Source organism: Dendrobium catenatum, unplaced genomic scaffold (assembly GCF_001605985.2).
Source record: "Dendrobium catenatum unplaced genomic scaffold, ASM160598v2 fragScaff_scaffold_743, whole genome shotgun sequence".
NCBI classification, from domain to species: domain Eukaryota; kingdom Viridiplantae; phylum Streptophyta; class Magnoliopsida; order Asparagales; family Orchidaceae; genus Dendrobium; species Dendrobium catenatum.
This window is the reverse complement of record NW_021319205.1, coordinates 4886957-4911059: the sequence shown is the minus strand read 5'-3', so window position 1 is coordinate 4911059 and position 24103 is coordinate 4886957. Positions and strand designations below refer to the sequence as shown.

Genomic DNA, 24103 nt, shown 5'->3' with positions numbered 1-24103 from the left:
TTTTAAATAAAATTCTCAAAAATCATATAAAAATGATAGTCACTACCTTGAATTATCTGTTTTCAAAAGAATCCTTGATTCTATCAATGAAAAGCATTTTAGTCCTCTGGCCTTCTAGAGAAATTCCAATACTTCATCTCCCCTAAGAAGAGTTATTCGTCAGCTAATTAATTCAAATAGACTTGTTTTTTTATAGGCCATTCCCAATGAGTCAAACCATGCAACAATTAAGCTGACGCAGACTATTTTCAAGCCTTTTTTAGGCCCATTATCATTTATGGAAACATCTTGATCATCTGTTTTTAATTTAAATTAATTTAAAATTAATAAGGATAAGAAATCCTTCATTCTTAATTAGGGTTTAATTTCTTATAAATAGGACATCATAATGTACTTTCATTACTGATTTGTTTAATTAAATTATGACTACTTCAAAGATCCCTTATTTTGAATTTCCAGCTTTCTTGCCTTGACAATTCAGCAACTCAATATTTTGAGGATTTTTTACATCAATTAACTTTGAGAATTTCCTGTTTATGATATATGTTTTTTTTCTTTCAATTTACTGATGATTTCTCTAACTTCACTGCATATCCTACGTCACACAGTTATTCTCACTTTTCATCATCTGCCATAAGAAACAATTGATTAGACATTTTTCATTCTCAAAAACCATGAGAGAGCCCAATGCCCACAATAGCTCTCCTTTTAGGGTGTTCTTCGGGTCGCACAAAAACAAAACTTCCGTATGATGTGGCCTTCTAATCGCATTGCGGAGATGTCTAGCATATTCCAGGGCCTCGACAAATAGTCAGCCTTTATTGTTGTTAGAAGAGTGAAAAGCCAGGGGCATGGCTAGAATAATAAATGTGAATGAGTTTCACTTGCCATCGCCCAAACATAGTTAGCGGCTTAGTGCCAACTAAGTGTTACCATGGAAGCAAGAGAGGCCACACTTTTATGCCAGGTCAACTCAAATATTAGCTACAAGCATTTTCCCCGAGTCCATTATGTTAGATTAAAATTTTCATTGTAAGTACAAATCAAACATGCAGAAGAAAAGCCAATAAATTAGCAATCCTCTTTCTTCAACTGATTAACCGAATATTTGACTGAAATACGATGCTGACTGCCATCGACGGTAAATAAAGTACTTTTGAATTTGGTGTTGATCATCGCACAAAGAGTGAAATCAGCAGGGTTCATATCAGAAAGGGTTCATATCATGAAAACTGCCTATTTGCAAATGTGATTTTAAGATTACATGCATCAATTTCTATTCAGACCCTGCATTAACGACAGCTCCATACACTATGTATGTGATAGGAAACACTTGAAGATTTCAAGTAAATCCTATCAATATTGACGAAAACAACGAAAAAACTCCACAATATTGAGGAAAATCAGGAAAACCACAATTTTTATTGAGAAAAAAATCACTAATGGAAGAAAACAACGAGATACAAGTGATACTCTATTCGAGAGGAGGGTCGATCTCTCCCAATCTCTAGACGAATCTAGAGCCCAAAACCTAAACCTAAGAGATCCCAAATTCAACCAAATTCAAGATGCCCTAACCCTAGAAAAACAAACTATTTAATGCATACAAATCAAAAGGAAATCCCTAAACAGTCCATACATTCAAATTTCCCTCCCAATTCCCTCACAAATCTTTCCAAAAAAAATCCCTTGGCTTTGGCTGGCGGCCCGATTGGCCTACGCGACAGGCGGAACTCTCCGCCTGTTCTCCGCCTGAGCTGGTCCCGTGTGGACCAGCAGGATCGGTCCAATGGACCGGTCTAACAGTATGACTCCTCTAAACCCAGGCAAGCAAGAGATGAAAAGAAAAGAAACCATAATACTTGTTAACACATAAAACTAAAGAATTAGAATTTATAATGCACTGAATAAAATTACATGATCATATCTACAAAAGTAAGAGAGTACAAACCTGAGTTATCAAATTCGGTAACATGAAGAGAGGAAAACGCAAAACAGCAAACAGAGAAAGTGATGTGAATGCTTTTGCTGGTGTCAGATCACCTCCAAGCAGAGAGAACACCCCAAAAGATATCACGGTAACAACAACTGGAATGCTGTTCAGAATAAAAGAGTTGCACTGCAAAATATGATAGTAAGTTAGGATCATGACCTTTTCTTTATCGCACAAAGAGTGAAATCAGCAGTGCATTAATAGATGACGTGAACCCGAACAAATTTTAAGAGGATTATTAGAAAGTAAAATTGAATGATGCAGCTGAATAATACCGCTGCGAGTAGCTGAGCCTTCCGGAACCAGGAAAGCTCATCATTTCGAATGCTCTGTACCTTAGCCTGAAAGCTTTTCTCCCATGCATAGCATCTGTTGACTTTGGAAAGTAAGCATAAATAAATAGTAGATTCGCTTGATGGTGGGTGGAAGCTTTTTTCTAGGTGGTCATAGCGGGAATACAATGAAGTTAAAGGGAGTTGGTTTGAGGGTGTCTATGTGTGTGCGTAGGTGTTGATTTGATTTGGTGGATTTCTTTGTAGTATAAATGACTAATTAAATCTTAGACATACTTCACAGTATCCATTGCAGCCAGCACTTCATTCATAAGACCAATCCGTTTGTCTGTCCTCTGTAAGCCTTCCTTAGATAATTTCTGCATTTTGCTTATCACGAATGTCTGATACAAATGAAGAATGAGAACAAAGGTTAGTTTTTTATATGAGTGTCATATAGCAAAGCTAGGGCAAACTGTATATCAGTCAATATAAGAAGTCCCCACGCTGAGGGATCAAGGAACGAAGATAATAGATTTACATACATGAACAGGCAAATATAAGGTGGCATATAGTCATTCAAGTAGTAAATTAAAATAGCATATTCAAGTTACTCATCGTATTTCACTCTTTAACACAATATGTTGAATTTCACAAGAAGTAAACAAGCGTTTTACCATGCTCTCAATGCAGTCACAGGAGAAACCATGTAAGTTGCAATGGACGTTTGGGGCATTAAATTTGAAGTTCTCTATGAGATATCAATGATAATAGAATAGACAGAAATCAAAAGAATCACACGAAAAGTCATTTCAGGAACAACATGAGTAATTAATGAAACAGATTAGGCTTCCTTGCAGCTAATTGATTAAATTCAATCAGACCATCTAATCAGAGCAGGGCAAGCATGTCTTCTTATAATGAGAAATTGTAAATAGTAAAGCACATCTGATGTTCAGAAAGCAGATCTAATGTTTAGGAATAAGTTAATTGGGTAAAGATATTTATTAAAACAGTTGACCATTTCTAGATGGACGTAGAAGTAATTTCTACTCAGTGAAATTATGGAAAAGGACATAGTCTTGATTATCAAGTCTAATAGGGCTATGAAACATGGAGAATTCAAAATGCCTTTCATGTACGGATTGGACACATCTCTAACATGACCCAACATGTGTGTGATAGGTGTCTCACACATTTAATTATTTTGGAGGTGTTTTGAGCACAAATTAAGGTGAGACACAGGTCCAATACAACCCAACATAGGGGAGAATATATAGGACACATGGGAGACGCATTTTAGGGTTTTTTTTTTTTAATTTACTTTTTCAGCCCCAATTCTTATGCTATAAGCGCTCATGCTCTTAATTTGCCTCACTTCCCATGTCACTTACCACATTTCATCACAACAGCTTTGCCCTAATAGTTTGGTGTCATCCCTCATCATGGATCTCATCCCAAACTATTGTGCCATTTCTTCTATGTAGCTTCATAACCTGATAGGAAATACTTGAGTTCGCAAGTAATTCAAGAGGAAGTACTTGAGTTCGCAAGCAACCCAAGTAATAATTGGTCAAAACAGCGGAAACAACACAAAAATCTGGGTGAAATCAGCAAGATGACATTGATCCTCAATTCGAGAGGAGGATCATTCTTCGAGAGGAGGATCGTTCTCTTCCAATCTATAGACGATGAGTCTAGAGCCCAAGACGCCAAGGAACTCCAAGAGAATAACTCAAAACATGCATGCCCTAACCCTAGCATCTCATGTTCTTTAAATGCAATTCTTCTGAATAAATAGCTATCTAACATAAACTAATTTCAAATTACTTCCTTAAGCATTAACCGCCCCTTCCTTTCTAATTGCCGCCCAATGGGGGCCCACCATGCTTGGGTGGACATTAAGGAAGCAGCTTAGCCCGACTCCTATAAAACTGAACTGGCACCTCCTCGGCCGGTTTGGTTGGTCCGGTTCTACTGAGAACCGTAACAATGGCCACCATTTGGAATTTCAACAATTGTCTGATTTTGAATGAATAATATCTTGCTCGGAATCTATAGCAAAATATAATTAAGCAAAGAAGAAATCAAATGACGAACTCTCTATTCACAATCTATATTAATGAATCTAGGCCTGAATACGTTATCTAAAAAAATTGTGCTGTAAAATCCCAATCCGTATTTATTTGATCAAGAAATAAGGATTGATTAATGCAAAAAATAGAAAGACAAATTAAGTTATCCTGATACCAAAATAACAAAAACGTTACCTGAAAGGGGAACATAAGAACCAGAATTATTGATCCCACAAGTGAAGCAACACCTAGCTGACTGTAAAGAAGTGCAATGGATATGACAATGCGAAATGGTGCTGACCATAAACTATGAAGCTGCTGACAGATTTGCTGTAAGAGATTTGTCAGAATTATAATTAGTACAACGATGATTGTTTGCCATATCTTAAATGCAAATATGCGAACATTGATCATAACTCAAATTAACAATTTATTTTGTGCAATTTAATCACTAAACAGTATTGAACTGATGGGAATGTTCAAGATATAAGGGATATAAAGTGAATAAAAACTAGTAGTAAAACTTTTCATGTGTTTCAGTTCAGAACATTGGATTTTAGCAGCTCTCAATCGCATGAGTTACCTACTTGAAGTGATTCTGCATCAGTTGTCATCAAGTTAGTTATTTTTCCTGATGCAAATTTTCTTCGGCCTTCATGTGTTAGTCTCAATGATTTACGAAACACAGCAGCAACCTGAAATGACAATCATAATTAATACTGTTCAGGTTGCCATTTAATAATTAATATGATTGTCATTAATATAAAATTGTAATGCACATAAACCAGAAAATTGAGGCTAGTTCAAACGAAAAAAAAAAAAAACATACCAAGGTAGACCTTAACCGAAAGCCAACACGCATCACATTTTGGAAGTACTGAGCTTCAAATAGCACTCCTAATGACTGGTCAAGCAAATAAAAAAAAATATAAAAACCAAGCTTAGCAAACTTACATCATTAAATTCACAGGTCTACAGGAAAAAAGCAACTAAATAAAGTAGAAAAAAGTATATTTCATCAGAACTCGGCAAATGAAATCCATGAGTGAATTTGATAGTTTTCACATATGAAAAGTTAGTTATAATTTGCATAAATGGGATATCTTGGTAACAATGTGGTTCCGAACTGTTTTTAATGCATGTGCACAGGTTATGAGACAAATATTGCATTGTAGAATAAGTAGATAATGTCTAATATAAGAGCACCACTTCATGCTTGTTCATGAATAATCCCAGTTTTATGGAGATGAGAAGTCTGCAAGATATGATAGCTTTCAGGCATATAGACATTAGAAGCCCTTCTAAAAAGCAATAGGAAATAGACAGTTTACAGGTGATGAATTTCTTTTTTTTAGTAACTGCTTTCTTTAACCTATTTCATCTACTTACTTTTTTATTGGCTTGTTAGGCTCCTTATTTTGTTCAAATTCAACACAAATTGAAATCTATTTGTGGTGTTGATTTTTACATTATTCAAAATTTTGGTTGATTTCTTTAGGATTTATTCAATCATATCATTATTTTTTGGATCCAAATTCTCATATTTACTATTTGTATTTAAAGAAAGCAGCAACTTGGCTTATTCAGTGGCTTGTGAACTAAGAATCCTTGATGTAAGCACAAGTGCAAGAAAAGTGACACAAAGAGAACAATGGATAGAACTCAAACCAGATTCTATTAAAATAGAAGTAGTCAACTAAAACACTCAAAATCCAACAAGAAAACACGAAGAGACTTTTTAAGAAACAAAGAAAATTAAAAAAAAACAATGCTATCTTCAGACAACCGTCAGAGCAGGTTCCTCACATGCATCGAATTGTAGGTTAAATAAGATAAGTGCATAGGGCTAGCAAACCGATGGTCCACCACTGCAAGATCGTCCAATTCTTCCAAGAGATGCTTCCAAATCAACCAACAATCACCACCAAAGCTCAAGAAGAAGGATACATATGGAGTGGAACTTCCAGAGAGACAAAAGAGGCTAGAAGCCAAGACGAAGGGTGGAAAGAGCTCGCAAGATTTCCAGAGGGGATGAGAAGAAGAATGGAACAAGCTCGCAAGCTTTTCCAATAACCCGCAGGTTAATAGCAAATTTGCTCACAATAATCAACTCCCATCTTTACAAAAACTTCTTATATTTATAGACAATATAGAAGAATAACAACAGCCACTTTAATTAATTTCCACAAGAATCTAAGCATCAAATTATGGAATTTCCCCATTTGCTTTTCACTGAAAACAGCCTAGCTCAGGAACCGAAGGAGCAACCACGGGAACCACACGGAACCGAGGCATCAAAAGCCACGGGAAACCCCCAGCTCGGAACACCAACAGCCAACGTGGGAACCAAGGAAATAATGCTCGGAATCAGCAGCCAAGGCACGGAATTCAGCCAACACAAAATAATAAGCCACGGTTTTCCAAGAGACAAGAAGAAAGGGCAAGGAGAAGGGACAAGTCCACTCCAAAATTGAATCCAACTTAATGAGCTTAACTTTAGAACATTAATGAGCTACAAAATTTCAACTCAAGCAACTTAAGAGAATGAGCTCAACTCCAACCATCAACATATGCCCCAAAACAGGCAACCCGTGAACCAGCAGCAGCCAAGGACTAATCGAGCCAGCAAACCAAAGGTCTACCAAGCCCCATGCACAACCTACCATATTCATTGGATGCTTTCACATCATTAGATAGCTAAAAAAAAAGAACATAAAACATAATATTGTTCAATAAAAATAAAATTACATAAATATTTGATAGCATCAATCCTTCAAGTTATTTTGCTTGATTTACATACCTTGCATCATGATCGTTGCATCAGGAAACCCTAACCATAAACCATCCTACATTACTCAGCCTGGCTTACCTCTCTAAATCAATATTTCTAAGATGTAGCATTAATAATAAAAGTAGTTCTAAGTAAATGAAAAAGGTACTTGTTTTGAAATATCGCAAGCAGATGATAGATTTTCTATGGTATAGATAGGGCATCAATGCAAAACTAGTTGATTCGATATTATCTATGCACAGATTTTTAATTTATGTTGATTTTATAAATTGCCTTAATGGATGGATGATATAGGGCCATAAAAGTTGTATTCCAAAGAGCCCGAAGTGTAAGTTCCTTTTCTACCAACACCTATGAGAATAATACCAATTGTCTTATAGCCATTAAGAAAAGCTAGGTGGCACACACGCAAGAATGAACAAGGTAAGTACAACAACAACAATCTTTTATCCCATTAAGTGGGTCAGCTAAATGAATATTTTTTATCCATTATGTCATATTAAAATTTAAATTCTCATTAAAGCCTAATAAAAAAAGGCATTTTTAATACATTTTAGCCCAGTCTTTTTAGTTCTACACTTCTACCTCTACGTTTCTTAACATAGACCGAATCTTATGCATCTACTATCCTAACAGGGTCATCGGAAGGCCGATATTTTATGTGACCAAATCATCTAAGTCGACTATTTCTTATCTTATCTACCACCGGAGCTACTCCATCTTATGAGCAAGTCTAGTAGGAGAGATAAATTTGTTTGGACAGTGACACTAAAATATCAAAGGAGTAAAAAGGAAAAAAATGAAAAAAGGAAAAAAAAATATAACATGGAGGTATTTTTGTCATTAAAAGTAAAAAAACTATGCAACTTTCAGCAACTCCTAACGGTTATGGGGCTGAAACAGAAGCTCAATTAGTTCTTAGTAGTCACATGAAAAGACCACTAGAAATATGTATTCAGGCAATCAGGTTACAGATCAAAAGTACATTTCAATTCGTTATAAGAGAACAATGATTTATATAATTCCTAATATTGCATGCAGTTACATATGCGATCTCCATAAAGGGATAATTCTAATCTACAATCAACTAGCAAGTACAAAAGCAAATATATTATGAAATGGTTCATCGAAAGAACAATAACCAAAGATTTAAACTCATACCACTCCCGCAAATATTGAGAAGGCGTAGATGTAGCCATGCCACCCTGGCTCTCCTTCTTGCATGGACTGACAATTGAATACAAGTAAATTACAACTAACATTTGAGAAGTAATGAGAAACAAACTAAATAGTTGAATCAATAGTAACTTTACAACTACTGTTAGACAAAAAATAAAAAGAAAATAAACAAAAGATATCAGCTAGATAGATTTAATTGAAAAAAGTGCCTGTACCCACTCCACAAGCAAAAACCCATGGCACACACAAGCTTTAATAAGAAAATTTAGGGAAAATATTAACCAGCTAAGAATCAGAACATAGCCCAAACAGTTACCCGCAGAATTCAAGAAAATCTACACTTTTCTCTGCTCAACGACAAGGTTCCAACATAATAATAAAGTTACTTTTTGCATCTAACGATCTCAATAAACCATCAAGAGGAAAAATTACTGAAAAAATGTTGAAATTTTTTTTCTAATACACTCTTGGCAAAATAACCCCTTAGAACATACCCCAGCATGCTAAAGCCAGATGAAGCAATAAATATATCAGCATTGTGAAAGATGATTATAGCGCATGGCCAACCCTTGAAAAGTTAGCAAATGGCCTACCCAATGCCTATATAACCTTGTCATTGATAGAGCTTAAGAAATTATGTACCAGAGAAATTGAAATGACTAATAAATATGGATTCAAAACAAAATTAGCTGAGATCAGAAGATATCATACCTTTAAAAGGCGATTCAAAATCAGTGGACCAACAAATTGAGATACATCATTGCCGATCTGCATGTAATTTTTTGTAAAAGTAAAAAACATACAATTAGCAATTCAGTAGAGTGATATGCTTCACAAACAAGGTGCAATCTTAATCATAAGCCTCACAAAGTTTGCATGGTAAGTTCATTGAAAAAAAAAAAGAACCTGAAAAGGGCTTACCAACTTTATATCCAAATTTAACCTTTTTAATACTAAAACTCAAATTTTTAACATGCTCATCAACTAAGCAAGATAAGAAAAAAAAAATGTTGAAATATTGAAAAGGCTTTTACGTAACTAATGAAATCATTATCATCACCATTAGCCTTATCCCAACAGAAAGAACTTGAAAACCGAAATAATAAATAACTGAATAAAACTAAATAAGAGAAATAACTTCTAAGAAACCCTTCCAAAAATGTCATTAACACATGACTACAACAACAATATTATAGTCTTACAAATCTATGCTGATGTATAAGATAGATCACAGTTCTATTCAACAACTCGCAAACTTAAATAACTAATACATAATAAAATTATTGATTTAAAATATTTGAAAGTAGTAAAGAAGAACATTCCTGCGAGATAAGCATGCATGGGACTAGGGTTGTAAGTAAGTTGAGCCAGCTCGAGCTCAACTCGTTAACAAGCTTACGAGTCAAGCTTATTGAACCATGAGTTCAAGCTCGAGCCTATACTCGAGCTCATATATTAAACGAGATCAAGCTCAAGCTAAATATGGCTCAACTCAAAAGCTTGTTGAGCCGCTCGATTAACTTAAAATATATTTAAAAATTAATTTAAATTAACATTATATAATATATTTTAACATTTTAAAATTAATTCTATATTAAAAATAAAAAACATAGATTTTTAATTTAAAATTAAGAAATGGAGCTCAATAATTGAGTCAAGCTCGAGCTTTCCAAACAAGCTTGATACTATAAATTTTGTAATGAGTCAAGCTCGAGCTTAGTAAATGAGCTTGAATCGAGCTCAAGCTCAATAAGAACTAAACAAGCTTAGCTCGATTAGGCAAATACTCGGCTTGACTCGTTTACACCTCTATATAGGACAGCCTCATAAAAAGTTGTCCAAAGAAACAAAGCCTAGAAGAGGGAAATTTTACCTAAACAAATCAATATAAGAACCTAAGAGTCTAGGATAAATATAGTAGGAACAATAAGTTTGAAGCATTTAAAGTTAATATATCCATCTCCTCCCACACTGTTCATGCAACAGTGTTGGGCCTCTACTTTGACTAAACATTATTTCCCTTGTTACCGTTGTTTATGTGATTTTCACTATATCAGTATTAATGTTTGTAAATCAAACCTATCGCTACCGCTTCACCATCAAAAAAGTTGAATCATCAATAACTTTAAATCTATTGTTTGGTTAGAGTTTTGTATGTATTTTTCTTTTCTATTTTTAAAGTTATTTTTAAAAACACCCAAATAAATTTTTAGGTGTTTTCATCATTTTCAAAATACAAACTCTCAGGTACTTGACCTTGTGCACTATGTCATCTAGCCCACACCCGCCAATAGCCTAGCCTACGTCAACCATCGACAATTGTGCCTGCAGCAAGCCCAACCTCATGCCCGCCCCCATTGTCGGCCAATCCCACATCTGCCACCCTCCAAGCTCACACTCGTTGCATGCCACCCCATGTCAAAGTCAATTGCATCTCCATCTTGTCCACCAAAACCTCTTAACACAGCGCCATCATCCTCTTCCAAATCGCAAAACAAAAATTGACTAGTGTGATATTCAATCAAAACAAAAATAGCATATATTTGGGAAACAAGCATATCATTATTTCATATCAAAACATAAATAAAATAAAAAAGGACAAAAACAATATATATATATATATATATATATAAAGTGATCACAAACAACCTCTGAAGTTCTGCCACATGATTCACCCTAATTGTTGCCTCTGTTGTATTGGGCCCACTATTTTAGCTATGTTTGGTCCCTATTTGTGATGCTCACTTTGTGGCTTGGAATTTAAAATTAAAAATTAGACTTTTTATGAAATATTGTTTGAATTCATAATATGATGAATTGAAACTTGCAATATTTGAATTAATTGTGAGAAGTTTCTCATTTTGTATCATTTATAGGCTATGAATAGACCCTTGAGGGACATAAAATTAGTTGTATATTGAGTATTAAATCTTTTCTTTTATTATGTGTGCGCTAAATGTATATTATTCAAGTGCTTCATAGATGTGGATTAATACTTATAGAGGCAAGCCTCCTTATCTAGGGGTGAGACTGTTCTTCTTTCACGATATTTCAATCATTGGTTTGTGTAGTGATTGGAATTTTGGCAAATGTGAAATGTGTTGAATTCATTTTTTGATGATTAGTAGCATAAACCCATAATCTTCTTACATCAAATTGGTATTAGAGTTGATGATTAAATCATGTCAACTCTAGTAAGTCATAATATTGAGTTAATTAAAAAAAAATAAAAGATGCAACAATAACTATCCCGAAGATCTACATAACATTCATGCACCCAGCAGAGGTATGATCTTGAGAAATTTCCACGTCGAATCAAATTTTTTAAAACCTTTTTTAACATGACCATCTATCTAATTTAAAAAAACTTGTGTGTCAACTATACACTATTATATTGTGCTCAATCATTTTGAGAAGGTGTTGTAAGCAAAATAAAATCAACAGGAGCTAACATGAGGCAAACTTAAATAATAATATATACCATTCAGAGAATAACATGATCAATAGGATAATCACTTCAAAGGTTGTAGGCAAAATAATACTAGTATGTTCGCATAATATGATATATTAATAGGCATTATAATTAAACATAATTTGTTTTGAAACTTTATTGTTATATGTTTTCGTAACAGGACTTAGGCAAACGATTAGGGTTGACTTAAGCCACAATTTACCAAGAACACTAAGTGATGCATTTACTGATTCTTTGAGTATTTAGACATATTTACAATGATTTGTTAGCAATACCACATTTGCAACTAAAATCCTTAAAGAGAAATCTTTACCTTCTTCTACTAAGTTTGTCAACCTCAATTACAATAAAATCAGATGTACTAGAATTATATCTTAGTGAGGAAACAATAGTTCATGGATTATTTTGATGTCACGGAGTCTAATTGGCACCAACATTAGACTATGATTATGAACCCATATTTGAACAAGGGTTGGAATTCTAGTCTGGCATTGAATTTGAGCGTGAGACCTAAGCCTCAAATAGAAATGGCATTATCAACTAAAACGGAGCCTCTAATCAAAATCTATGCGTACCTTAAAATTTATTTCTGAACTTGAATTTATCCTCATGCAAGAAGTAAAAATTGAATATAAAAGCAAAAGTTATGCATGAAATCATATCAAAACTTAAACTTCTAAGCAAAATTGAATCTAGTCCTAAAAGTGAACTTAAGCCTAGAATCAAGCAAAAACTACAATCCAAATTTTGAAACTAAATTTGGATTTGAATTTAACTAAATTAAACTGAAAGCGAACAAATTTGTAAAGCTTTTATATGAAATTAAATCTACTCATTAATCTGAGCATGAACCTCTAATAGAAATTGAATTCATTTTTGCCTGTAAATATGAGCTTTTATGTGAAATTGAATCTACTCCTAAATGTGAACTTGAACTTCACATAAAACTATTGAATATGAATTGAGCTTTTAAAAAACATTGGCTATATTCTCCAATGTATAGTTGAACAATCATGCTTGCTATAATAAATGAGACTAATGAGCAAACTAATAAAATACATGTTGAATTTCAAAGTGAATGGCACCTCCCTACTAAAGTTGAAATATCACTAGAACAAGTTGATCAAACTCATTATGTACTTCTTAACAACCATATGTATGCCAATAAAATTGAAATCGATTTTTTCTTTGTTTTTTTAAATTTTATATTTATAAAGAGAGATTTGGAGATATGTTGACCTCAATACCGGTGTCGGGGTTGAGTCGACCCCACAAGGTGAGTTTCAAAAGCGAAAGTGCGCGACGTCGCCCATAATTCACTCGACGCGCTTCGACCAAAAATCCAAATCGCTGAAATGGCCTCCATTCGTGAAATGGACAATGCTGGCGCATCCGGAGCAATGGAAACAGCTGCTGAGATCGATGCCCATATTGATTGTGATGTAGGACTAAATACGTTGGTTGATGTTTTGCCTTTGAAATTATATGCTTTTGAAATAGCAAGAGCAACTAATCAACTTCCATGATTTAAACGGTGATTGAAAACAATAAAGCAGTGTTTTAAATCAAGTAATATATCACACATCAAAGATTTATAACACAAAAATAACCAATCAAATCATATTTTGCTTAATGTGGGGCTGTCGAAAGAAATTCCTAAATTAACATTTTGAATATTAAATATGTAAGATCCCTCACTCAACTCCTTGATGATTGGTGGAAACGGAGAAAGTTTGCATAATCTTTGTGATGCCACATTGAGGAAAACTTAGAAGAGATAAGACTTGCAAGAGATTTCACCTTTGTCAGGCTTCGGAAGAAAGTCGCCACTAAACGGGAGGTTGTCGTCGGTCGATAACGGTGGCAAGGGAGAAGAGGATTCTTTCCACGTAGTCTTCGACGAAGTGGTCATTCTCTAGATCGATGTCAAAGAACAGGGATCAGAGAACGTCAATTAATCCTTGATCGTCGAATATGAATCCATAATCAAGCTCCGGATTGGTCATTCATGAGGAGAAATATGTTAGGGGAGAAGCAATTTAGAAAATTTCAAAGAATTAATTTCAGCAAATAATGAATCCTGAAATAAATCTTGGAGAGGTTGAACAAGGTGGGGAATTAATTGGAGGGGCAAGAGGAAGAGGTGAGAAAGAGAGGGGCAGGCGGCTATGGGGGTGGGGAGGTGATGTGGGAGGGAATTAAGGGGTTACCAAACAAGGGATGTTTAATTAGGGAAGAGGAAATTATGTCAAATCACTAATTAATTTAAATTGGTGTGATTTGGGAAACTTTCCTAAGATAATTTATATTGCTTTAGGAAGGAATTTCAAATTCAAAATAGATTGAAATATGAAATTAAGAACCTTCCTAATTTAAGATGCTTTATAAACGGAAAGTATCAATTTAGGGTTTGAATTTTGGAGGCAAAGGAAAGGAAAGGGGTAGGGGCGGTGGCTTGGAGGAGGAGGAGGTGGCCTTGGGACCGGCGACTAGGAGGAAAAAAAAAGGGAGCTTGGGGGTTGTCGATTAGGAGGGGAGGTGGCTTTGGGTCGGCTGCTAGGAGGAAGGGAGAGGTGGAATCGGCCTAGGGTTTGGGTGGTGTTTCGGCCAAGAGAAAAGGGGAGATGGGGGCCAGCGGCTTGGAGGAGGGGAAGGAGCTTGGCTGGCAGCTTCTGGAGGGGATTGGTCGGCGGTTTATGGATGAGAAAGAGGGGATGAGGAGAACCATGAGCCCGGACACTTCCTGCGGCTAATGGGTAGCACGTTACCCTCACCTAGGGACTTCAAACTCTCACAAAAGCTCTCTCAACTCTCCAAAACACAAGCGCAGGAAAAATTTCATAATGATCATCATTACCCTCTCCAAAGAAGAGGAGGGGTTATAAATAGCCAAGTTACAATAGAAAATCCAAAAGACAAAAGTGTCCCTAAGGGTCACAAACAACTACTCCCTCAAGTGAGGGTAAAAATGAAAAACTATGATAATAAATCAAATACATATATAATATTAAACCTTATACAAATGATAGCTCAAAAATAAAGTTGTGTGATCGTCGTCGTAGATCGTCGGCCCCTTCTATGGTAAACTCTCCATGGTCAGATGTCCTCATCAAATTGGGGTCGTCAATTGGCAAAAATTTAAATTTCACATGCGCGAAAAAAGGCAATGACGTGTGTACGGCGATTTGACAGCAATGTCGAGGCACAATTATAAAATCTGTATATCATATATATTTTTAAAAATAACAATAAAAGAGGGAGAGAGAGAGATTAAAAAATTTTTAAAAAAAAATCCCTAAAATACCCCCACTTAAACCCTTAACCCTTCATTCCTCACATAACACTCACCCTCACTCAATCCAACTGGCCCACTCATGATTCCCTCTCTCATGTGTACCCGACTCCAAGCAGCTGGCCTCCTCCTCCCTCCAAGCTCCTCAAGATAAAATTTCTTCTTCTTCTTCTTCTTCTTCTTCTTCTTCTTATTCTTCTTCTTTCTTTCTTTCTTCCTTTCTTCCTACCCCATTTCCAACCACTTTCTCTTCTTCTTCCACTCTTCTTCTTCTCCTTCACCTTCTTCTTCCTCCTCCATTTTCTTCCCAAACCTAACCTCAACCTAACCCTTTTTTTTTTAATTTCTCCACATCTATCTCTCAAATCTCACATCTCAATTCACAAAAAAAAAAACACTCCCCTACACCTTCTCCACCAAAAAGCACCATCACAATCCACTTTCTCTCTCAAAAAAGAGATAAATTTCATAAAGTATCTTCATAAATATCTCCCTCTCAATCCCAAACACCTCCCTTCACTATCATTTACTCCTATCCCCTTCCTAGAGAGAGAAAAAATTTTCTCTCCCTCTTTTTCTCTCTAAAATTGGAGAAAGAGATTAATTTTCTCTCTAAACATCACCCTCCTCACCATAAACACCTTCCTACACCATTTCCACCAAATCCACTCCTTCCCTCTCTTTCTCTCTCTAAAAAGAGAGCTTGCACACTATATTTCTCTCTCTAGCCCCGATTAAAAAAAATAATGAATATAATATGCATATAATTGGATGCAATAAGCATTAATCATGATAAAAAAATGTATTGTGCATCACAGGTTTCGTGTGTCGTAGTCATCGCTGTCTACCGTCACCGCTTCCACCGCGCACTTAAGGTATAAACCTGACACTAGTATTTCATAATTTATATGCATGATATAAGTACCCGTAACCATTTCTATTAGCGATCAGGAAAACATAAGTAGATGTGACCGCTTTTATTAGAGAGAGAGAAAATTCGTATACATGAAATGTAAGTACCCATGATCGTTTTTATTAGCGAGCAGGGAAATTCGTTTGCATGAGATAAGTACTCATGACCACTTTCATTAGCGAGAGGAGAATTTGTTATATATTAAAAGAAAACTAAGTACCCGTGATTGTTTTACTTAGTAGGTGGGAAAATGCTGCATTTTAAATAGGTACTTGAAGACCCCGTGATCGTCTTTATTAGCGAGTGAGGAATAAAATTTCGGTCATGGTGTCACCTGACACCTACCATGACTATCTTTCTTGGCAGACAAGAAGGCTTAGTACCCCCATGCATCCCCCTACATGGGGACAATGCCGGAGCGCTGCCGAAATTTACAACAAAACTTATGACTTATAAAATTTTAAAGAAATTAAAATATACCCAAACTCCTAAGTCAACAAAATATAAAATGCATGATATCCTAGATATAAAATTGAACAAACAAGAATCAAAGCAGAACAAAACAAAGCTTGTAGTGAATTTGTAGGAGAATTAGTTGCTCACCAACAAAGTAGAATTCAAACCTCTCTATTAACTCTTAACTCACTCACACCAAGACCTTTAAGCAACACTCTTCGCAAGTTGAAATGTATGTATTGAACTACAGAATAACTCCATATTTATAGCCCAAAAAATAGCCATGTGTGGAGGCTCATCAATAAAGAAAATCCAACAGTGAAGGAGCAATGAAGCTTCATATTAAAATAAAGTAAATGTGTCATGTTTGAAGCTTCATGTGCAATAATATCAAGATGTCATTTCGAGACTCCAACTTTGGATTCCTCGAGTATTCACTAGCGAGTAAAATACGAGCATAAATACACATGAATATGGACGGTAATTATCCTAAAAAATGTAAGAGGCAAAAGTAAAAATTTATTTATTTTTCCTACGAAAATGTATTTACATTAAGGGTTGCTACATAGGACTCACTGCATATCCCCGGTAATTATCCTGGCTAAATACTTCATAATAAAATGGGAAATGTCAATCATATTGCAAGTCACAGGTGCACAAGTGTTTCACATAGCGTGCACGTCAGCTGTTAAAGTCAGGAGACTCGTAAGTACCCCGTGAAGATTTCGTAAATCCCGTGAACATAGTCTTTGAAAAGAAACAAAATAGTGCACTGTTACTTGTCACGGGTTGTACGACCCTCCATTAACATGCCAAAATCATCGAAGGGTGTCACCTACGAGCCCCTACTCCTATTGTATAATGCGCATGTACCAAATATATACAGATGCATCAGGTGGCACATATGCATACATCCAATCATATTAGCGCACTAAGTAACCTGCACACATAGCGTTGATCATGCAAACCACTTCCTACATATGCTAATGATCATGCCATTATGCAAGTGCATCGAAATTCATGTAGGTGTGTCACACTAACGCACTAAGTAAAACATGTCAGTGCACTGCACGAATGCACTATACAAGTGCAAGTGTATTTTACACATGTTTAACATGCAAATGCATATCCAAATACATAAGTGTGCATACAAACATACAAATGCATATGCAAACAAACATGCAAACTGTTAGACCGGCCCTCTATGGACCGGTCCAGCCCGCCCAGTTCCTTGTGCCGATTCGTTTTGTTTACATCCGAAGGGGGCCGGCGGAAGCTAGGAGAGAGGAGGGGGTGGGGTCCACTTGATATTCAAATTCAATCTTGGAGCCAAAAGGGGGGCGGCAAGGGCAATTAGGTCCTTTTGCTTTATGGTGCCGAATGTTGGCCTTTAAAAGAGAAGCATAATACTAAGTTAAGTGTGGCAGAGATGAGGATGCTCAGGTGGATGAGTGGCTTTACCCTTAGAGATAGGATACGAAATGAGCATATACGTGAAAAGGTTGGAGTAGCTCCAGTAGAAGATAAGATTAGAGTAAGTCGCCTTAGATGGTTTGGTCACATAAAACGGCGGCCTTGCGATGACCCGGTTAGGAGAGTAGAGGTATTAGATTTGACTTATGTTAAGAAAGGTAGGGGTAGACCTAAAAAGACTTGGTTAGAAAATATTAGGAATGACCTTTCTTTATTAGATTTAAACGAGAATTTGACTTTTAATAGGACACAATGGAGAAAAAGGATTCATGCAGCCGACCCCACGTAGTGGGATAAAGGCTTGATGTTGTTGTTGTTGTTGTTGTGTATTAATTTTGAATTTCATGCATTAAGGGGGAAAAGCTAGGGTTAGGGTTATGTGAATTTTTCTGAAAGTTCTCTTGGATTTCTCTTGTGGCTAGGGCTCTAGATTGTTCTCTAGAAATTGGGAGAGTGTGATCCTCCTCTCGAATAGAGGATCTCTTGTATCTTTGTTGTTTTTCTTGCATCTACCATTAATATCAAGTATTTTGGTGTGATTTCTCTCAAGTTTTCTCCATGTTTTCCCTATTTTTCCACTGTTGGCTGATATTTTCCTGTTGTAAACAGCTGTTTGGTTGTTGTTTTCTACTGATTTTTCAAATTGGTATCAGAGCAAGTCTTGGGACCAATCGTGGGCTGTTTTTTGACAAGTATCAGTGACTGAAATTTGTACCGGCGAAGAAGAAATTGCTGAAATTTTTTTCAGTTCTAGACATCTCCAAAATTTCAAGTCGTAGGAAATGGCAGCTAAGAAGGTGGATGCTTAGGAGGAGAGAATTGAAGGAGAGATGAATCAAATCAAGGAAACCGTTGAGGAAAGAATTTCTTCCATGGAAGGGCAAGTGACCGATCTACGATATATGATGAAGAAGATGTTGGAGTTTCAAACTCAATCGGTAGCGTCTGATGCAAAAAGCACGAAGCGAAAAACACCAACTCTGAAATCCATCGGGAGGAAGAGGAAGTGGAAATCGTGGAAGGGAGTAGGGGAAGGCCTCATCTAGAGCCTTTCCAGAGGGAGGAGAGAGGAGGAAGATATGGGGAAAGGCAAGGCTATGGAGGCGTGGAACCAGGAGGTGCTTCTTGGGAGCATCGGGGGGGTTATCATGGACATTAAAAATGGCGGGGGACAAGCACATGGGAGAGCAGAAATGGCGGGGATCAAAAGGTGAGGAAATTAAAAATGCTCATTTTTGAAGGGGAGGACGCCTATGGGTGGATTTACAAGGTGGAGAGGTACTTTGCCGTTAACGGCTTAACGGAGGAGGAGAAATTGCCGGCAGCGGGCTTATGTCGAGAAGGGAAGGCACTCTCTTGGTATCAGTGGAGAGATCAGAGGAGACCTATCCGGAGCTGGGAAGAATTCAAGGACAGTTTGATAGAGCGTTTCCAAACCGACCGGGGAGGAGACTTCTACGAGCAGTTCTTTGCCCTAGTGCAGGAGGGGTCTGTGGCGGACTACCGAGAGAGATTTAAGCATCTGTCCGGCAGGGTAGAGCGCTTGTCCAATATTGTACTGGAGGGGAACTTCATGAAGGGGTTAAAGGCAGATGTTAGAGCAGCGGTGAAGGTCCTGATGCCCATGGACCAGGGGGAGGCCATGAAGCTTGCACATGAAGTTCCCCACCTACCCAACTGGTCAAAAATCAAAAGAATCTGGAGAAGGGAGCTAGGAATAGCAGCTCAGGAGGCACTTACAGGTGGATGAATAGCCACCTAGCCTCCAAGGGAGCGTCCACATAAGGGATGAAAGAAGTTCCGAAGGAAAAAGCAACAGGAGGAGAAAATGGGGGGCAGTTCAAGAAGCTTACTGGGAAGGAAATACAATAGAAGAGAACAAAAGGGCTTTGTTTCCGATATGACGAAAAATACATACCATGGTATAAGTGCAAGGATCGAACTTTTCAAGTTCTCCTCGAGTCCTCGTTTGTGAAGATGAGAAAGACGAAGAGGGAGGGGGAGCGTTTTTGAGGTGGAGGAGGAAAAGCTGCATTTGAATGTGGCAGAAGTTTCTCTCAACTCCGTAGTGGGATTCACTCCGAGTCACATTATGAAGGTGAAAGAAGAGATAGCTGACCGTGAAGTTGTGGTGTTGATCGATAGTGGGGCAACCCACAATTTCATTTCTACCCAGATTGTGGAGCTTCTGGGGATGGAGTTAGTAGATATAGGAGGCTATAGGGTGATGATGGGCACGAGGAAGGTAGAAATGGGAAGAGGAGTCTGTAGAGGGGTGGTGCTGAAGATCCAAGGTATCCAAGTGAAGGAAGAATTCCTTCCCTTAGATTTGAGGAGTACAGATGTCATCCTAGGGATGAAGTGGTTGCAGGCCTTGGGGGAAACCAAGATCAATTGGGGTACTCTGAGGATGGAGTTGGTGAAGGGAGGAAGGAAGAGGGTGATTTAAGATGATGCGGGGCTGACCAAGGCAGGGGTTTCTCTCAAACCCCTAATCAATAAAATACAGGAGGGGAAGGCTATTTGGTGGGATTACATAGATTGGAGGGAGTGAGTTTGGAGGAAGGGGGAGACATACCTCTCTCTGTACAGCCTTTGATCCATGAATTCTATGAAGTTTTTCAACCACCTCTAGGGTTGCCACCACCCAGGGAGCAAGAGCATGTCATCACATTGAGGGAGGGAGTGTCACCTATCAGCGTACGACCTTACCGTTACCCCCAGTTTCAGAAAGACGCAATAGAAAAGTTGATCAGAGATATGCTGGAAGCATGGATCATCAAGCCCAGCACTAGCACGTTCTCTAGTCCTGTTCTATTGGTGAAGAAGAAGGATGGCAGCTGACGGTTCTGTGTAGACTACCGCGTACTCAACAAGGAAACTGTACCTGATAAGTTTCCCATACCAGTGATTGACGAGCTGTTGGATGAATTGAGTGGAACAGTGATTTTCAGCAAGATCGACTTGAAATCAGGATATCATCATATTCGAATGAAGAAAGAATATGTACCCAAGACCGCTTTTAGAACTCATGAGAGCCACTATGAGTTTCTAGTGATGCCCTTTGGCCTCACCAATGCCCCAGCCACATTCCAGGCACTCATGAATAAGATCTTCAAACAGTATCTCAGGCGATTTGTTTTGGTATTCTTTTATGACATCTTAATGTACAGCAGAACAGAGGAGCATTGGGGGCATTTGAAGAAGGTGTTAGAGGTTCTCCAGGAGCACCAGTTAAGGGCTAACTTGAAGAAGTGCTGCTTCGCACAAGCCAATGTATAGTACTTGGGGCATGTGGTATCCAAGGAAGCGGTAGCAGCAAATCAATCCAAGATTGAAGCCATGTTAAAGTGGCCACTGCTTAAAAATCTAAAGGAGTTGAGGGGATTCCTAGGGCTTACAAGGTACTACAGAAGATTTGTGGAGGGATACAGTACTATAGCATGACCACTCACTGAGCAATTGAAGAAAGATGGGTTCCTATGGGGGGATGCAGCCACGACAGCATTCGAGAAGTTGAAGAAAGCTATGACCACAGTCCTGATCTTAGCTTTGTTGGATTTTACTCAGGCCTTCATCGTAGAGACAGATGCATCGGGGTATGGATTAGGAGCAGTGTTGATGCAGAGTCACGGGCCCATTGCCTATTTCAGTCAGGTGTTAACTACCAGAGTCCGGTTGAAAGCTGTCTATGAGAGGAAATTAATGGCAATTGTTTTGGCCATCCAAAAGGGCGCCCCTACTTACTCGGAAGGCATTTCATCGTCGGGACCGACCAAAGGTGCCTGAAATATTTGTTGGAACAACGCATGGTGACAGAGGAGCATCAAAAGTGGCTATCCAAACTACTGGGATATGATTTTGAGATTCAGTACAGGCCAGGGGTAGAAAATAAGGCAACATATGCCTTGTCCAGGTGCATGGGGGAGCTGTAGACAATGACTGTATCAGTCCCAATGATGCTAGATTGGGAAGTCATAAAGGAGGAGAGTGTCAGGGACGAGGAACTAGGCAAGATGAGGGCTACCTTACTAAAAGAAGAGGGCGGCCATCCAAGGTACTCATTGGAGGGGGAGAGATTGTTGTATCATGGGAGGTTTGTGTTGCCCAGAACATCAATTCACATTCCACATTTGTTCCAGGAGTTCCATGAGACCGCAGTGGGAGGTCATACAGGAGTGCTAAAGACCTACAGGAGACTGGCAGCAGAGCTGTACTGGAAAGGTATGTATAAGGATGTGGAAGAGATGGTATCCAGGTGCGAGGTTTGCCAAAGGAATAAGTATCTAGCTATGTCACCAGGGGGGTTAATGCAGCCATTGGCTTTACCAGGCCGAGTCTGGGAGGAGATATATATGGACTTCATTGATGGGCTACCCCGCTCTGAAGGACTCACTTTGATTTTGGTGGTGGTGGATAGATTGAGCAAATAACTCACTTCATTCCTCTAGCCATCCATACACTGCGGTGACAGTAGCGTCAGCATTCATCAGGGAGATAGTCAGATTACACGGGGTGCCAGAAGCGATAGTATCAGACAAGGATAAAGTGTTCCTCAGCCATTTCTGGAAAGAATTGTTCAGACTGCAGGGAACTGTGCTGAAAAAGAGTACTGCTTACTACCCACAGACGGATGGTCAAACAGAAGTAGTGAACCGGAGCTTGGAGACTTATGTGAGATACTTTGCATCAGAGACACCCAAGCTTTGAGCTAAATGGCTACCATGGGCCGAGTATTGGTACAATACCTCTTTTCATTTAGCTTCTCATATGACCCCGTTCAAGGTGTTGTACGGAAGGGATCCGCCCCACTTGGTGCATTTTGGGAGTAGCAGTACTCCAGTTTCTTCAGTAGATGAGTACTTGGAGGAGAGGGATAAGATACTTGAAGAGTTAAAAAAGACATGTTGAGAGCTCAACAGATTATGAAGAAACAAGCTGATGGGCATCGGAAGGATATTCAGTTTGAAGTGGGTGAGAGGGTGTTTTTGAAACTCCGTCCATATCGACAGAAAATGGTCGCCAACCGGAGGAATGAGAAGCTTGCTCCAAGGTACTTCGGTCCTTATGAAGTGTTAGAGAAAATTGGAGTCGTGGCATATCGTTTGAAGCTACCACCTACGGCGATGATCCACCACGTTTTCCATGTATCCCAGCTGAGGAGAGTCATTGGAGATTATGCTACCAGTTCGGAGTTACCAGGGACATTAACTGATGAGATGGAAATGATATTGGAACCTTTGGAGCTTATAGAGGTTCGTCAGAAAGCATATGGAGCTACAGAAGTCCTGACCAAATGGAAGAACCTACCTGAATACGAGGCCACGTGGGAGCCATACGAGCGGATGAAACGACAGTTTCCTGACTTCCACCTTGAGGATAAGGTGATTTTTTGGGAGGGCGGTAATGTTAGACCGGTCCTCTATGGACCGGTCCAGTCGGCCCAGTTCCTTGGGCCAGTTCGTTTTGTTTACAGCAGGAGGGGGCCGGCGAAAGCTAGGAGAGAGGAGGGGGTGGGGTCCACTTGATATTCAAATTCAATCTTGGAGCCAAAAGGGGGGGCGACAAGGGCAATTAGGTCCTTTTGTATTAATTTTGAATTTCATGCATTAAGGGGGAAAAGATAGGGTTAGGGTTATGTGAAATTTTCTGGAAAGTTCTCTTGGGTTTCTCTTATGGCTAAGGCTCTAGATTGTTCTCTAGAGATTGAGAGAGTGTGATCCTCCTCTCGAATAGAGGATCTCTTATATCTTTATTGTTTTTCTTGCATCTACCATTAATATAAAGTATTTTGGTGTGATTTCTCTCAAGTTTTCTCTTTGTTTTCCATGTTTTTCCTCTGTTGGCTGCTGTTTTCCTGCTGTAAACAGCAATTTGGTTCCTGTTTTGAGTGTTTTCTACTGATTTGGGCTAGGAAATACTTGATTTCAAGTATATCAAGTATTTCCTATCACAAACATGTATGCAAATACACTGTGTCATTTATGCATATGTGTTATATCAATTCTCTATGTGCATTATGTTAGTCATGCAAATGCATTATGTCAATCATACAACAGTCAAATAAGTGCATAATGCAAATCATATATATACGTCACTCACACTATGTAAATGCATTGTTCAAATCATAAAGCACGCAAATATACAGATACGTCATATACATCAAATGTGTCATATACAAAATATA

General features: G+C 38.0%; 1 protein-coding gene across 1 annotated transcript in view; it reads right to left on the bottom strand.

Moving 5' to 3' along the window:
- LOC110093280 (ABC transporter C family member 2) overlaps positions 1-24103 on the bottom strand; it is a 77214-nt gene that overhangs the window by 47923 nt on the left and 5188 nt on the right. Inside the window, exons 9-16 of the mRNA XM_020818118.2 lie at positions 9022-9078; positions 8293-8358; positions 5170-5244; positions 4928-5035; positions 4536-4670; positions 2563-2669; positions 2269-2362; positions 1952-2119 (exon numbers count right to left, since the gene is read on the bottom strand). Coding sequence (XP_020673777.2) covers positions 1952-2119; positions 2269-2362; positions 2563-2669; positions 4536-4670; positions 4928-5035; positions 5170-5244; positions 8293-8358; positions 9022-9078 — 810 coding nt within the window. The remainder of the gene's footprint in view (positions 1-1951; positions 2120-2268; positions 2363-2562; positions 2670-4535; positions 4671-4927; positions 5036-5169; positions 5245-8292; positions 8359-9021; positions 9079-24103) is intronic.